Source organism: Corvus brachyrhynchos, unplaced genomic scaffold (genome assembly GCF_000691975.1).
Source record: "Corvus brachyrhynchos isolate BGI_N302 unplaced genomic scaffold, ASM69197v1 scaffold331, whole genome shotgun sequence".
Taxonomy (NCBI): domain Eukaryota; kingdom Metazoa; phylum Chordata; class Aves; order Passeriformes; family Corvidae; genus Corvus; species Corvus brachyrhynchos.
In genome coordinates this window covers 5,106,280-5,124,397 of record NW_008237229.1, presented here as the reverse complement: position 1 = coordinate 5,124,397, position 18,118 = coordinate 5,106,280, and the positions used below count along the sequence as shown (strand labels likewise).

The 18,118-nt window shown below is 36.6% G+C and overlaps 1 protein-coding gene across 1 annotated transcript in view; it reads right to left on the bottom strand.

The window, feature by feature from the left end:
* The window catches only part of DOK6 (docking protein 6), a 170,079-nt gene extending 158,915 nt beyond the window's left edge, over window positions 1–11,164 (bottom strand). The window contains exons 1-2 of the mRNA XM_017729439.1: window positions 11,105–11,164; window positions 6,821–6,928 (exon numbers count right to left, since the gene is read on the bottom strand). Coding sequence (XP_017584928.1) covers window positions 6,821–6,928; window positions 11,105–11,164 — 168 coding nt within the window. The remainder of the gene's footprint in view (window positions 1–6,820; window positions 6,929–11,104) is intronic.
* Window positions 11,165–18,118: the final 6,954 nt, after the last annotated feature.

The following is an 18,118-nucleotide window of genomic DNA, read 5'->3' as shown; positions in this document are numbered from 1 at the left end:
TTTTCTCCCCCTGCTGAAATGTTTAGAAGTCCCTCTCCTATCCAATATTATTTTTTCCAAGAAAAAGGTTTGGTCTTCCAGCTTCTTTTAATACTTAATATAACGGAAATACAGGCTTCTATTTAAACAGCTGATTTGCAAGAGCAGAGTGTCCTTTTTGCTGCCAAATTGTACACACACACTCAACTACTACTATTAATTTACTGCAATAAAGTGTACATGGATCTTCATATAAGAACCACCACTAAGAGGTCTTGGTGTTGCTTTGTGTTACAAGTAGAGATTATCTTTACTTTTCCTACTGTTATTTCCCTCTTTGATACTTAGATTCAGCCACTGATGTCACTTTTGAGGAATTCAACACCACACATTGACACCGCTTCTTTATTTAACCTGTGAATTTACACTTCAAATTAATACACTTCAAATTAATACACAATTAATACACAAATTAATACATCTAAACTCAAAGGTTTAGATGGATGAATGCATACAGGAAGGGACTCCTAGGATAACTTACGCATTTTAGGTTCATATTTGTAGGACCTCAAAATCCTGTCAACATGCTCAACTTGTAGATTTCTTCATTACATTGTTAAGGAAATAAGATGTTATTGCCTTAATACAATCTTTGTCAAAAAAGATTTTGCTTTATTAGTTTGTATGCTGCCCTTTGATGTGCTCAGACTCTCTTAATAGCTTTATTACCAGCACAGCTCCAATTATTCCTGCAATTTGCTTTCTGGTACACAGAATGCTTGCTTTGAACAGCCATGTTGTTCAAATACTTCAATATTTTAAGAGGCATCTGATAATTACTGCAAATCTTTTTGTTTGGTGTACAGAACTGTAGCAATTTTGCCAACAGTTATTCATTTAAATAGGGTTAATTTTAATCTCGTTGGCTAAGTAACAGCAGCCTATGGAAGCAATGTCCTTCATAACCTTCCCATACCAGCCACATGATTTTGCTAGAAGATATTACTTGAAAGTTCTGTAAACAAATATTTGAAGATAATTACATGTCAAAATGAGATAAAATAAGGATATAGTTTTCAGGAAGATTTAGTTATCTCTGCTTTGGAAGACATGGCAAAATAGGGATGTAAAAACCACAGAAAGTACATTTGGGCACCTCCTTCAACCCCAAAGAGTAAAGAATTACAAAAAGCAATTGCTAAATTCTCAATTATTTGCAGGTAAAAGCTTGCAATATATTATTCAAAAGTAACATAGTCACACACATTCAATGGGTCCATAAGAAAATACTACATTGAGGTCACCATTTTGAATTTTTCTGAAAGAAGTTTTGGGAAAAAAAAAATTACCATACTTTTAAAGAACAAGGGTAAGGGAAGAAGAGGGAAAGGAAGAAGTGTTCTAAATCTGGGGTGGTTTTCAAAGCAAACAACATCTGTGAATGTGACTAGATCTTCATAAGGTATTCCTATTTAGCGTTCATCAAAAAAGAATTTTTGAGTGAATTTAACCAGATGAGAAAATAAAGACTTATTGAGGAACTGCAGATCAACTAACAAATAGTAGAAGCAGAATGGTCAACAGAGCAAAACCAGGGAGGTTTGAATTTGAGATTTTGAAAAACAGGCAGCATAACAATTATACCAAGAAAAAAAACTGCAGAAGGGGAATTCAAATAATATTTAAATTTAGAGGCAAATCAAGTGTTTTAATATATCTTATCACAAAAATCACACGAATTAACCCTAACACATTTTGATGGCTGTTTGTTCATCTTTCTTTTTAAGAACACCTTTGCAGCTGAGAAACAATGCAATATCATGAGAAATAACATGCCAGATTATAGAAGTCCATAAGGAGACTTCTGATTTGTAGTGAACAAGAGTAACATAAGAGTCTGAAATACTCCACAATAAAGCAGGACTCTTGGACTAAACTGGAATAAGCAGTAGGCTAGTTCACATCTCTTTAGCAATAAGAATCTTTATTTAGGCAACCTGGCAGTGGCAGAGAACACCATGGAAAAGAACAAACCAGAACAACCCACAGGTAACTAGGTGGAAAAAAGGAGAGAAAAGTTCTTATAATGATTATGATAATGCTGCCATATATAAGTATTTTACTTTTCATTTCAGGGCTGTAATTATATTTGAGAATTGTATGAGCTACCAGATATATGACCGTGTCAAAATTCAGTGGTTTCCAAAGTTATCAGGAATTCACTTACCCTGAATAAGCACCTCATGGTTTAAGGTTGTCTCAGTTAGAGACATGGAACTGTGCCGTAGAAGAATAAGTATCTTATTGTTCCTGAATACCGTGCTCTTAAGCACAAAGAGAACCTGTCCCCTCCTTCCTCTTACCAATCAGGACTATCTGGCTGTGTGCTTGTGAGCACATGTGGACAGAAGACCTTAATGCCAAGAAGTGTTCAAGAAGCTGCTGTAGCAGATATAAGAGCTTGCCATAAATCATTGGGATTGCATTCCACAAGTTTCTTCAGGACAATCAACCTAAGAAAGAAATTTGTAAGGTATCTCCTATTGTGTGGCCCTGGCCGCAAGTTTAATCCAGTAAATTACAATTAAAAGGCTACTGCTGTTCTTTTTCTTGATTATTATCTATTTTTGGGGACACATATTATATAATGTGCTTAACACCATCTGTTAATACAGATATACATTTTTGACTATCAGAAGTCATTACTAAAATGTTTTGCAATTTATTTCCTTTTGCATTTGCAGATTTATATAAAGCACATCATAATCGAACATAATGAGAGGAAAAACAACATAAATCTAAAAATCTTATCCTACTTTAATCTTGCTAGCTTAAAACTCAAAACCTTAGAGATAGCTGTTGTTTACACAATCTTAACAGAACAATCTCTCATATTAGGGGGATTGAATCAGTAAGTCTTGATCTCTATGCTAGATATCAGCTATTTATTTATTTGAAGGGTAAGCACACTAGCACTGACAGATTCAAGTTTGTCTTGCTCCAAGACAGCTATATCTCCAACCCACAACACCTTCACTTCATGTGAAGGCTATTTAACTTATAAGTGAAGAGGAAGCATGCATGAATGGAAACGGAAATTTTACAAAGAATGGAAGAATCCTCATTTTGGTATTAATGGACTACTGTTAGTAATTCAGCTATATCATCCTTAAGTGGCATTTGGGCTCTTGAGTAACTCTGTTCTCTGTGTAGCTGGGCCTGAAGTACCTATGATCAAGTTTATAACACAAAGACATGTCTAAAGAACCCTCCCTCACATACCCACACCAGACCATGTCACTTTTCTCTACAGTAAACCCCAACGTGAAAGTGCTTATTTCTCTTTCTTGCACATTTGCTTCATACTCTGGGGTCTGTGGCAAGGTTTTTGATCCTGATGGGTCAGAATCTATTCTGGTTAGTTGCTCTTCAAGCCCTACTTTGCTCTTTCTAATTCTGCTTTAAGAATTAATTGGCCAACTATGTAATGCTTTTTCTCGTTCATTTGGATACACTCCAGGTTTGGACGTTTGATCTCTCATTTCTAGTAATCTCCATGTTGCCACTTAACCATGCTGACCTTCTGCAATGCTCCTGAAAGTGTCTCCTAATGGGTTACAGGCACTGGTACTGCCTGATCAGTATATCTCCAAAGCATGAAAAATTCACTTTTTATATACCTTTTATCTTCTATTACAGAAATAAGAAATCTTTTTTATTTACGATCTCTTTTAAGTTGGTAAAGCTGTGGTGTCTGTTTTTGGTCTTTTCTGACAGTGTAGGGGTGGCTACCAAGAACATACCCACCCCTGGCATGGATGCAGAGCTATTGCTATTTTATCCTCCCTTTGGAGGGAGCAATGGGAGTCAACACAGCTGTTCTGCACAACCTCTGCAATGAATGTTCAAGAGAAAACAGAACAGCTAAGAGATAAACTTACCTGAGCAAGAGTGCAATGATCTAAATTTACAGTAATGAGAAGTTTTAATTTGATACCAGAAACTGCAATGAACAGATGAGGTCACGTTTTGGCTAATGAATGTAATATGCACTGTTGCTGTCAGGAGGCACTTGTCTAGGACTAATGCCATTACTGTTATTTATAGTAAGAAAATTACTAGTAAAAAAAACCCAATGCCAAAGCAATGCACAACAGCAATTTACAGAATTACAGAATAGCAAACAAACCCATACATAGTCTGGATACTGAGCAGGGGGAGGGGAATAATTTTTCTAAAGAGGACAGCTTTTTTACTCATTAATGACTATTTATTTAGCATATGTAAACCAGAAAATCTCTATTTTTATTTGTCTAAGCTTTGTGTTAGCAGTTCTGGGTTTTTTTCTTTGTTTAGCCCCTTCTATAAATTACACTGCCCAGTACACAAGTTTATTATGTAAGTAGGGGAGATATATAGTCATCCAGGTAAAATACTTCGAAGAGGAATTTCATTTAAGCCTCATTTCAAGCTCAAACATGGAAAAGTGGAGACCTTCACGAGTTACTTATATCAGGGTACTGTTTGCAATCCTGAATATTGATTTGAACACAGATGAATCAAAGATATTAATTTTTGTTATATTTCCACTTGAGATGTAAAATTTTCTTCTATATCTCTGCATAAGAAAGCTAAAAAAAATTGCACAATACAATCTAACTCTGTGCAACTGCTAGGCCTTCTCCCAAGGTAACGTAGATGATCTGAAAGTCTAAAGGACATAAGTTCCTAGAGAAACACAGTGCATTCTGAGTACTCCTCTACACCAACCCCTTCTACTACTTACAAAGAAATTGTACAGGGAAAAGGATCTCAGGGTTGATATATCTAGTCTTATATGAATTCTAGTGAATGAGCAGAGCCTTTTGTCTCTCTATGCACATTGTCCTTTAATAAGGAGTCAGGCTTGCAACTTATATTTAATTCTTACTTTAAAAAGCACAAAGTCTCAGTTCTTCAATATTTAATATTTTTTTTCATTGATTCTCAGTGTTCAGAGTTAATCTTCAATTTTTCGTACCATATGCCCTCTTTATATTCTGTGATTGAGAAAGGAAATGGAGAATTTCAAAACAGGGCTACTAGTTTGCACTGACTAGAGATAAATACGCATTTTGAACAACTTCAAAATATAACAAACCAATAAACAGCTCTAGAAAAGAAAGAAAGAAAATCACGGTATTTTCATCCAATACCAGCAATCAAATAACTAAATTTGATCCTATAACAACGTGCACCGTTCCCTCAATAGTCACACTCGATGACTATTCACAACTCATGCACATCTACTTCACCACTATTTTATTTATCAGAATGGAGGCAACTGAGAATAAACACTATGAAATAATAAAATATCCTTGGAAAAAAAATCAAGCCAGAGAATAAGAGTCTGGGTTTCTATTTTGTGATAATATACCCTCAGAAATGATTTCATGGCTTAACTTGAAAAATGGGTATAATCCAAGTGAACAGATACAATTCCTCTTTCTCTACAGCCAGAAACACATTATCCTTTTAAATAGGAAAGAGTATCCATTTCTTTCTCTTTCCATCCTATCCCCATGGAATGGAATAAGAGGGGAAAATCCAGATGAAAAAGAGTAACACCCCTCCTTTCCATTTGCAAAGGGCGACTCTTCCATCAGTACTGCAACACGCAGCTGCATCTGTATCTATGTTACTTTCTTAGCTTCTCAAACAATTCCTGCATTTCACATTATTTTTTCTACAATGATGACTGTTGACAAGCAACATGCAAAGCCTTTCTGAGTCCTTTTACACATTAGGTATGCTATAGGCGTAACAGGCTCAAAAAAGAATTAAAAAAAAAAACAACACAAAACCTTCCCCAAAGCCTTGCAAAAAAGCTGCAGCCGCATCAGAAGCCCACACTGGAGCAGGCTCCTGGCCTGTGCACCCACGGAGAGAGGAGCTCGTGCTGGAGATGCTTTGCTGGCAGGACTTGTGTCCCCACAGGGGACCCACAGTAGAGCAGTCTGGCTACTGGAACTTGAAGGCAAATTTGTAGTTCTACGGTAAAAATATCACACCTGCCTTCAAGAGATCTAGGCTTACATTAACACCTTCTCACTGCTTGCTGTGTGGCACTTGGTTCAGTCATCCTTATGTTTCAACTTGACAGGTTTAATGGAATATCTAACATTGATATGTCATAAAGCTAACAGTGACTTGAGAGAAGATAATAGGACAAGCACAGATCCCTGTCCTGTTTTAGGCTTAGCCAACATCAAGTCTACTGACAGCCTTGGAGGGGCTGGTAATAGTAATTTACGAGACAGAAAGAGGAACTCATGCTCAGATATCTTGTTTCCCATCACAGAAGTGTGAGAGATAGAGAAAGCAGGGAGTATCTCATTCAGTGAATCCCGAATTTTTACTGTTAAAAATCCTTTTTGTTGACAGAGCTTGTAAATCCTGAGTTCTGGGAAAAACCTTACACATTCAAAGAGTGTCACCATTACAACTGAGGTATGTAGCATTTTCAGAATTTGTTTAATACTTAGGTAACACCTACTGATTAAACATTTGAATAGGCAGCCAATTTTACACACTTCCAAATTATGAGTGTTTAAATAAAAAAAAATATTCTGTTGCTTCACACACACTAAGGGCTTTGTGTTCATCTGGAAAAAACTAGTGTGATATTTCACCTGCATCACTGAGACTTACGGATGTTTTACTGTGCTTTTATTGCCAGGATTAGGTTTTCAACACGACTTTCACTGTATTGTTTGCAAACCAGACATATCAAGAACACACTCTTCCCAAGGAAGAGTGATAAACAGGCAATGCTTCAGTTCACGAGAAAGGCATGACTTACCTTGTGAAAGTTCCTGAAATATGCTGCCTTCTCATCTGGAAATTTTTCTAGCCTCCTGGGTCCTTTACTGGAAGCCTTCTTGAAAACCAACCAACAACGCCTAAAAATCTGTGAACAAAATCAGTGGATTCTATTAGTTTTTCTATAAAGGTGGACAGTATCACAAATGCATTCAGTTACAGAATTGACTTAGGAAGAAATTTTAAAATGACAGTGTTCTACTTTAAGAGTCTGGAAAATCCTGAGAGCATCAATTATTTCTACCTAAGTATACCAATTTGTCAGTTTATGCATTTTGATTGCCAATCCTTTGTAAACTTCTTTGCTTCAATTTCTGTCATCACTGCTAAAACTGACAATTCCTGAGATGCAAGTAAATCCATGAACTTTGAATAAGAAAAGCATTGTAAGACTGTCATTAGAGAAAGTTCTTCAAAAATCACGCATTTCTAGCTTTCACGTTTGTCTATCCTCTTTTTCTATGAGAGGATTGACACCGTTGAGAAACATCCATTGCAGCTTTTAACACAAAACAGTCATCACCTTTAGCATCATTGTGCACACAGAAAAAACCCACAAGGTTGAAATAAGAACGAATGTGGCCATTTCTGGTTAACAACATCTAGTTCTCTCAGTTCAATTACAAACTTTCTAAGGAAAAACTATGCAGACTAGTAAATTTTGGGAACATGTAGTGAAAAGCAAAATCCTCCTGAAAATTTTAATGAGAAACATGCTGGATTTTGCTTAGAAAGCATTGTTAAACAACAAGGCAACAAGGGTACTTTATTAGACTACCTACCAAGAATTCTGATCATATTGCCATAACCAGAATTTTAAAATAAGAATTAAATTATCAAATAATCATACACTTGCAGTTCAAAGAGAAGATGATTAATGATAATCCTCTAGACTATATTATGCAAATAAGAGATTAGATATCAATCTAGTTTTATAATCTATGGCAGCAGTTCACTTCATGCTTCTCTTCAGTGCTTGGACAGCTCTATAAACAATACCATATGAAATTTTATATTATTAATTCAAGGATGCATTGAAAAAAGTCCCAAACACAATACTAGTTAAAGATTCCACTGGCCATACATGAAGAGCCTTAATTCAGTACAAATTCTCCAAAATTTAATGACACAGCACAAGAAATACAGTAGTATTAAATTTGGATCAACCATATCTCCCATTACAAAAAAAAGCCAGATAATTAAAAAATACTAAGGAAATATAAGCAGGCAGAATTTTCCCCTCAGTCTGTTGTCTAAACTGAGTACAAGGAGAAAATGTAGTGTCATTAAAATAATTAATCTTAATTAACCACATTATGACATAATACTACTGACACTATCCTGTTGCCACTATCTAAGATGAATGTTATCAGTCAAAATTAGTGTCTTCTTTTAAAGAACTACCATTGGGCTACAGTATCAATATGTTTAGTTATCAAGAGTTTTAGAAGAAAACATGGAATGCAATTAAATCCTTTGCAAGTATACTCCTTACAAACAACATAACTTTTAGGCTTTTTCTACTAAGGTTGTAAAGTGGCAACTGTACAACTGTACTTTCTATCTCAGAAATTACTTCACCTATCCTGAGGGAAAGCAAAGACAATATCATACTTCCTGAAAAAAAATGACATTACACTTTGGGACATCATAAACCATCTTTATTAGATAGTACTTTTTCAAATAAAATCTTGGCAGTGCTGGAACTTGACTTTACCAAAACTACAGCACTGCTCCCACAGTTATTTCTTGATTAAACATATTAACTCCACACAATTTTATTGTGTGAAAAGCTCCACACACAAAGATATGGAATATTCACACTATTTTGATCTTACAAAAGACGGTAGCACCAACTGTCCAAAAGGGACACATTTATTCATTTAATAAAAGTGTCAGTTTTGATAATACTCCTGGCTCTTCTGGGATCTTGGGTGGTTTTCTTAGTCTATGTGTCGTTTCAGTTCATTCCTCCTCCTCTGAGGAAAGCCTTTTCCTAGGAAGTCCTTTATCAAGGTAAAAACCAGTAGCCTAATTTCAAATGTTTTCTTGATTTCCTTATTTTCATTATGTGCCTTTAATGTCTTGCAGTCCTCAAAAGATTCTCTTTAGAAAAGCCAGACCAACCCATGTCATCATCTGTGGTGGGGTTTTAGCATAGCCATGGAATCTGTATTTTACAGATGACCTTTGACAGCTGGGGATAATGAAACAGGTATTTTGTGTTAATTCACAGAACTTTTTCAAAGGTTGGTGGAGGGGTTTCTGTTTGTTTGTTTGGTTGTTTTTTTTTAAATATATTTTTATATGTGTTTATATGTATATATGGGACAGTCATATTTTGTTGCAATGTGAAGTATCGGTTAGATCCGGTATGTTACAAATATCCCTAAAAGAGGACATCACAGTCAAGGAGTCAGATCTCTCCCTGTGAGGATGAGAACATTTTCTAGATCAAAGGTCATCTACTGCAGACTCCAAAGCCCTTCCTTTAGTGACAAATGAGCAGGTTCTCCTAAATGACGGCTTCAGTCTTTTTTTCACTGGATATCAATTTGGGACAGTGTGAAAGTGAATTTGAGGGTTTGCAGATAAGCTGATGAAATTCTAGAGGAAGGGTTTGACCTCCTTATTACTGGGAACTACCATCAAATACTAGGGCTAGATGCTAGTTATCTTTAAGGATGCTCCTCGTCAGGCCTTTTCACAAATTTCAGAACTGAGATGAATTCAAAGGCTTCAGCATACAGACTGTAGGAATGAACAGCCTTTGCAAATTTTAAAGAACACTGAATAGCAGCAGGAGGGAAACATAAGTTTGTCCTTTAGACTGTAACTGCTTCAATTTATTGGCATCTGTTTTTTCCAGACCTTTAAGAAGAGGAGAGATCTGAAGAATGAAATGGCCTAAAGAGGACTCCTGATATTCTATCTACATATGCCAAGATATGTCCTTGCATTTGGATTTTTTTTTGCAACCTAATTTTAAAGCTGGTATAAACATATACAGTTCCATTGCATTTCAGCAGCATTTTACCTTATTATGCCAACAGACACTTTGTATCTTAGTGTTTGAAAAAGCATTAGCATATGAATTTACCTATAAATATGAATAAATAGGTGCAGATGTGAGCACACAGCAAACAAACATTTGCCTTTCATAAGGCACCTCATTGTTATACAGAAGCCTACTCAATTATTCACGAACTGTGAGATACTCTTTTATCCCTGGCCTACTTTAGGATGCCATTGGCTGTAATCAAAACTTCTGAAAGACTTCTAAAGTCCTCAGATAATTGGGGAAGCCATTGTGAGAGAAATCAGCATCAGCCCTTTCAGAACTGAGAGAATTAGAACCACTCACGGTGTTGTCTCCACAGTACTTAGTATTTCCTGTGAGACCTTAGTGTCTGTTTTCCACATGTGCTTAATTGAAAAAATGCCAAATATTTGATCATTTAATCAGGGTTACATCCTTGGATGAGCACTCACTGTTCAACAAATATGATTTTAAAATTTTGTATCAAGGGCAAACAACACAAAGTCTACCCCATGCCATTGCTTTTTTACTGGAGAAATTCAGAAAGATGGCATTAAGTACATGCTGGATTTCAGTTTTCTTTTATTACTGTATCAATTAGAAGGACAAAACTTTATTCATTACAATCTTGATGAGGATTCTATTGAAATTACCTGCAGAGCCTTAGGCATAGCAGAACCTCTTTAAACAACACACTTCCTATCTCAGTTTTACAAGATGGGCAATGTACAAAAAAAATATTCCTCCAGATTCTATTACCCAGGAGGTTGTGCAATTTTGTATCAGTAAGCCATGGCAATAACTCAGCCCATTTGTGGTCTGGTGAGAACTGATTAGGTTGCCCCTTGTGATATCATATGGGAATGATTTTGATTACAATGTATAAGCTTGTGGGAGAGAGCAGCCTCTTTCCTAAAGATGGACCCTGAGCAGCCTCATCTTATTAGTGAGAGAAGAGGATTCCAGAACCTGGAACAATATAACCTTATAGCTGACACATTTCTATTAATCTTCAGAGATCCTTTCTTTTATATTTTACTTGAAACACTGCAACAGATCAATTAATTATGAAATCTCCGCATAATCGTCTTTCCATACTTTTTCTTCTGCTTAATATAGCACATTGCTCAGCTCACATTTTCAGCATGATCATATTTTTTAATATTCTTGACTAATATGTGCAAAAATTTGGCCTCTGAATGGGCTATTACTTTTCATGCTTACATCATACAATTCTGTTTTATTGTTGCCATGGCTGTTCACAACAAATCCATTAAAATACATATTGCGGGAAATCCACTGGCTAGGGTTTTTTGTTTTTTTTTTGTTTTGGTTTGTGTTTTTGGTTGCTTGGTTGGTTCGGTTTTTTTTTCAGAAAGAAAAAATTTTCTCTAAAATAATCAAGTTACAGTGGAAATCTTATGTATGATTTTCCATTTTCCAGAGATTTCTAAGGCCTTTTCCTAGTCATTTGCAATAAATACTTTTGAGATTCACATTTCTTTTTATTCACACCTGTAGCCAATAAAGCTTTCACAGTCATCACTAATATTTAGAGAAGGGATTTTTATTGACAAATTTCTACCCATTACTCCAGAAATCTGACACTCAAAAAAACCAATACAAAATCAGAAATTAAAAAAAAATCCCCCATCCCTTTTTTTTTCTTTAAATAAAGTTACAACACTATAAGCTTTTTTTCCCAAACCACTTTAGATGCTCTGAATCTCCCTGCACCTCTCCAAAAGACAGTACAAATGGCAGCTTTCTTGAGTATACTGGAAAACCATCTAATTTTCTGCCACTAGCTGTAGAAACATTTGTCTCTTGAGAGAAGCAGCAATGAGTAAGCTCCTAATTACTAACAGAAAACACCACTGACCAGGACAGGCACTGAAGCATCACTCATGGGGCTTTTTGTTAGCATAACCCACCAAATTTTCTCCCAGGAAGACAACGACATAATAATATTCAGTTCTGCATTTACATCTCATTATCTGCAGGAAAGGCTAGTTGATTTCTCATCCCTGACTTGCCATGTGCATTGCTCTCCTGTTTGACAAGACATCTGCAGTGTATGCATTAAAACCACTTAAATATGAATGTGTTCAAGTTTACCTCACTAGTTATCTACATTAGAAATGGATATTTTTAAGGGATATGTGAGAGAAATGCAGTTTGTTGTGAGATTAAAAAAATGTAGTTACAACTTAAAAATACAGCATTCATAGTGAGAAAAATAAAAATAGTCGTCAAAATAAAGTCATATTTAACCATTGTTTTGACACCCACCATTTTTTGATTCTGTACATAATTTGGCTAAGGGAGAAGAGACAAGGGGTGACACCTTACTGCTACACTTGTCACACATTCAAGTAAAACTTAAGAGAAATTGAAATGCAGTTATTATCTGTAAAAAGGCCCAGGAGGAAAATGGGAATTCATACCTCAGCCTAAAGAGCAAGTTACAGGATCTAAACTATTGCTGAGTCAATTCAACAGAGAATAAAAGCCCAAACCACAAACCAAAACACCTCATCGTTGCAATCCACTTACTTTAGCTACCAACAATTGAACAGCTCTGATTTTGCTGTCTACCTTTTTGACAACAGAAATGAAATACGGTACCCACTGCACTAATTGAGTGCATTTTGGGCAGCAAATTTGGATTCATATGAAGAAGCAAGAGAGGCAGAGCAGTGCTGCACAGCACTGAGCTCCCCAAATCGGCAGAGAAGGTGCAGAGTAGCAGGGAATTGAGGCCAGTTCCTGCTCCTTTACCACACTGCTGGGAACTCACCTATGTCCCAGCAGCAGGGCAGAGATACTCCACAGCCATCTGATATCCACCACCCAAACAGGAGAGGCGAAATGAATCTGTAGTCCCGCTCAGAAGCAGGACGTTACCTGCTCCTGTCAGCAGTGGGGCCGAGACTGTCACAAGATACAATAAGTGTTGGTAGTTTTCAGTTTTTGTTTCAATTGAGTCTAACCCTCCACCTGCTCTTGCCTATTTCAATATATTTTCTTAAAATGGTACCAAACTATCTACCACAAAGCAACCACAGTAAGAGCAAAGCTGTTTAAACTGTAAAGTCAAGACTAATGAACTCCCACAAACATATACCAAAAAAATGACTGGTAGTGTCTTTAGCAAGAAATATTGTCTGAAGGTATGCTATGAATACTATCCAGCAGGGAAACATTCCTCATACATGATAACCTTGCATGTACCCTTGAGCTTCAATTCATCATCCAAATTAGGGAGTAAGGTTAAACTTCAAGTTTACAGAGCTTGGAACATGACCTTCTGCTCCAAGATAGTTACATAATTTTAGTGTCATAGTTCAAATCCTAAAATTTCTGATAGCATTTTTTTATTACTAATATTTTGCACATTGCAAATCTGCTGGCATTTAGAGTTAGGAATTGAAGAAATAAAGAAACATCTGCTACAGACTGTTTCATCTAAGATTAGATCAATCCTTGTGGGCTTGATTGCAGTCTGACAATTAGGATGGTTAGAGAGAGATGATTAGGGACAATTCACCCAGTTATAGTATACACACGTCATCTTTTTGCTGCCATAACATGCCATTATAGATTCATATAGATTCTTATAATATACTATAATTTATGGTGTTATAGTCACAGGCTATACATGTAATCCATAAAAGGATTTATTTTATTATTAGGGATTTATGTGAAATCAAAGTACACCATAGCAATTTTCCAACTATTCCTCTACTAGCTAAACTACTCTGTGCATAATGCAAACACTTTAGTTATGGAATCTGAAGGGCTTTTTTTTTTTTAATGTGTTTAAAAGAGAGAGGAGGATACATACTTGAACACATCTGCACCTTGTATTCCTGTGAAAAGTGTTACACAACTTCATCAATCCTTAAGCACCCATAGTTTAAAACCTCACCACTGTTGCTTTGTATTGAAGCACCATCAGGGCAACTCAAGGGCAGAAGTATAGCCTACACAAATAACGCACTCTGACTCCATAGCAGTCTGCAGGTCAGCAGAATTTATAACTTACATCTGAACTGATCTCATAGTTATTTAAAAACAGTTCCAGTAGCCATTTCTTTTGGCTTTCCGCATCTCTGACTCAGTTTTGGCAAGACTAACTGCATTGATCCCTTTGGAGGAAAACTAATACTGCTCACTTCATGTCTGGCCTCAGAGCTGATAACAAAAAAAGCCCCCTTGAAACCAGAAGAAAAATTTGGTTTCAACAGTTTTAGCACACATTCAGCAGAAAAATCCCAGAGCTTGCAATATTTTTAAAAGAAATTATTATGTTCAAGAAATCTCAAGCATTTCACTGAGCTTAAGCTGAATGTGCAGCACCTACTTAGGAACAATTATGCACCCATGTATGTGGGGATCTCCTCCTACACATACTTTTCTAAATGTAATCAGAAAAAAATACCCTCAGAGAAAGTTACGGTTTTGCAATACTTGAATATCAAATTTGAGTAAGTTCTCAAATTGAACTAGAGTAGCTACCTTAGTTAACTCATACAAGTTGTTTTTCTTTAGTGGAAATAGCAGGGTTTTTTCCCACTTATTAAAAAATGTTTTAATTTAATTAGTTACAAGTAAACATAGTCCACTTGAATTTGAAAAACCATAAAGGATGGTTTGATATACTGCAGTAGAAAGCAATACTTAGAGAAGAAAACTAGGACTCCTTTGTTTTTAATACTAAAAATAAACATAGAAATAATCACTATGTTTCTTCCACAGATGAGTTTATTAAGCTGAAACATGGTATCTTTTATGCCTTTTTGGTAGACAGACATCACTTCCTGAAAAATTTAAAGGTATTTATTGTACCTACAAGGGAACTTAATGCTGAGAAACAAATAAGTAATTGAGATAGAATTCTTATTTATGTCTCTAGAAAACAAAATTCAGACTGTTACACACAAGCTGAAATAACACACTTACATTGAAAGATGGTGGCTATCAGCTCAGATTCTTAGTACTTCATGTTAGGAAGGAAGAGATTTGTGAAAGTAAGTGTTAAAAAATCAAACCCATGCAACAGAATACCTTAAAATGAAGCAGAGCTTCAGAACAAAATAGTAATTACAGACATCTGTTCTATACTATCAAGGGGCAAAAATGCAAATAATTTTTACAGCTCCAGTTTAGAGGGTTACAAGCTCAAATTTATCTTCAGAATCCAAAATTATTCCTCAGGTTTACATCAGCTAGATTTTCTAACACATTATGGAACCATAGAGCAGTTTGGGTTGGAAGGGGCCTTAAAGATCATCTAGTTCCAACCCACTCCCCACAAACAACCCATGGGGGGCAGGGACCCCTCCGACTAGACCAGCTTCCTCAAACCACCATCCAACCTGGCCTTGAACACTCCAGGGGTGGGGCACCCACAGCTTTTCTGTTTCTATGCCTCACCATCCTCACAGTAAAGAATTTCTTCCCAATATCTAATCTAAACCTACTCTCTTTCAGTTAAAAGCCACTGACCCTTGCCCTGTCATTACATGCCCTTGTAAAAAGTCCTGTTCCATCTCTCTTGAAGGCCCTCTTGCCCTCTTTAGATACTGGAAGGTTCTCTAGAGTCTCCCCAGAGCCTTCTCTCCTTCAGGCGGAATGACCTTAACTCTCTCAGCCTGTCTTCATAGGAGGGTGCTCCAGCCCTCTGATCATCTATCTTTTCTCTACATTATTGCAGAGAAACCCATCTTAACAAAGGCATCAGAGTCCTCAGGATGCTGTTGTTTTGACTGAAAAGTGGAAAATAAATAAGTGGAAATTTTGCTTTGAATGGGATTTAACAGAGCTGAGCACAGGACTAAGCCAAAAGCATTCTTTGTAAAGAAAATACAATGAGAGCTGACTGTAAGTTCCACTGTATACTTATGTAGGTGTATAATTTCTAACAGCAATTGATCCCCAGAGTAGAATAGGAAAGTCAGAGCCTTTTATTCTTTGACACATTTTGGTATTTCAGCATATATTTAGGAAACATTGCAAATCCAGCCACACTGATGTAAATGGGTGAAAGCCCACTTGTCTTAGGTTACAATGTAAGATGTAACCAAAAGTATGTATTCTATCACCAGCTGTTGAAATCAGGTGGGGTAATATTCTTTATCTCTTCTGTGACACATCCCTGATAACTCCCTCTGGAAGGATATCTCTGCTGATGGGCCATCCAGCCTCACTGCATGGCTCATAAAATTACATCATCCCATTGTGAGATGCTCCACCCAGGGGGAGGAACCAAGCACTGCTACCTGGATATAATCTGAGGTTTGGGACACAACAGCCAGCCTCACCTACAGGATTCCCAGAGGACAAGAGCTACAAAACCACCACTGGACCTCCAGAGGAGGACCAGACCCTTCTACAGGATCACTGCTTCTACAGAACCACATCTATCACTTCAGGAGGATTGCAGCCATCCCTTAATTGGACTGCAACCACCACCCTTCCCGGCAGGGTGTCAGGTTGTACCCTGACTCTGTCAGGTTAAGCCAGTGTTTCTGTATTATTGCCTTTATCTTAATTTTCCTATTAAATTGTAATTCTGACTTGGGATCTCCAACTGGCTTGCTTTCAAACTGGTACACCACTGTAATCTGTAAGTGACTCTGTTAAATGCCTGGTCACTCCCCCTGGCACACAGGCATGCATTAAGTGCATGCATCATGTTTATACAGTGAGACTAAACAACATACAAATGCCAGTGTAGAAGAAAAGCTCTTCCAACATATTTTGATACACTGTACCACAGAACAGGAACAGATTTTAAAAATGGCATTTATCTATGGCATATTCAATAAACCTCTGAAATATCAGGTTGCATGACTCAATTGTGTTGGTTTCCTACAAACCAAATTCATGCTTTTTTTTTTTATGTAGTTAGATATTCTGCTTTGAATCCCCTTTAAGTACGATGACATGGCCACTCAACTTCATGGAGAAATTAATCTTACATAGAAAATAAGGTGTTCTGCAAAACAAAGTCTGCAGCAGGGTTCAAGCAGGACCATACAAATAGCAATGTTCAGAGGATGTCTAATTTCAGTGCTGTTTTTCTGGCATTTGAGCACCTGTATTACGGTAACCTATAGGTTAAATCTCCTCCTGACCAAGAATTATAAGAGATGCTAGCATGCCTCAAAGACCTTCATTACTTCTTACTTTTAAATTAACTGAAGGGGAGGAATATGAATTCACATCTTGCGGTAAGTGGAAATAATTAAAAGCTCAGAGTTAGCAAGAATCCTCTGCCACAGGAATTAAATTGATACTAAAATGGAGAAATTCACTGAAATTTTCTGCAACATTTATGCACAGAATTACCTTGAAGTAAAAAAAAAACCCCAAAACCCCAAAAAACCCCAAAACCAACAAAAATCAAACCAAACACCCAAAAAAACCATCACTTGCTATGGGTGTTGTAAGTTTCAGATGAATGCAGACAGAAAGACACGTATTTCAAACGTTGCTTCATTTGTATAAATGATTTGCTTTCTACCACTCTTGTGCTACTTATTTTACTATATTTCCTGAAAATCTCTGGTTAAAGACGTTACCAGTCTGCTGTTACAATGCATCAATATTGTAACGAATAAAAGCGTAATCCAAAGTAAGAAAAGCAAGAGAAAACAAATGATTTTATTCACAACTAAGAGGATTTGGAAGAAAAAGCTATAGCCCTTAGCTCTTGTAACTACCAACACCAGTTCTGTTCAGCTTTTGTTGCAACAGCAAATTTTTAACAGATAAAGACAGCTTTTACTCAAAGAAAAATAGCATGAAATAGCTTCCCTCAGAACACAAATGCAGCTGGCATGTTACATTCCCAGACAGGATGTCCTGTGGGGAAATTGCTACTATAGGGAATTAGGAGCCATGTTCTTACGGCCCCAGGGAAATAAACCAGAGGAAAAGCAGATGGTTTCCAAACCCAAACTCCCTAAGTCCAAAAGACCATTTTGAATTCCCTGCTCTGTACCTGTGATATGTCTCCAAAACATCTGCCCTGAATAGTTTGAGACATTCACCCAAAATATATTCAGGTAAATCCACAGAAGCCATGCTTTAGTGTGCTTTGGCTCAGACCCAAACTGGTAACACTCAAGGCCTCATATATCAATCACGAATTTCTTCGTTAAAGGAATTATGGTCATCCCACAAGGAAAAAACCCTCTCAAAACAACTTTCCCATCCCTCCCCCTACTT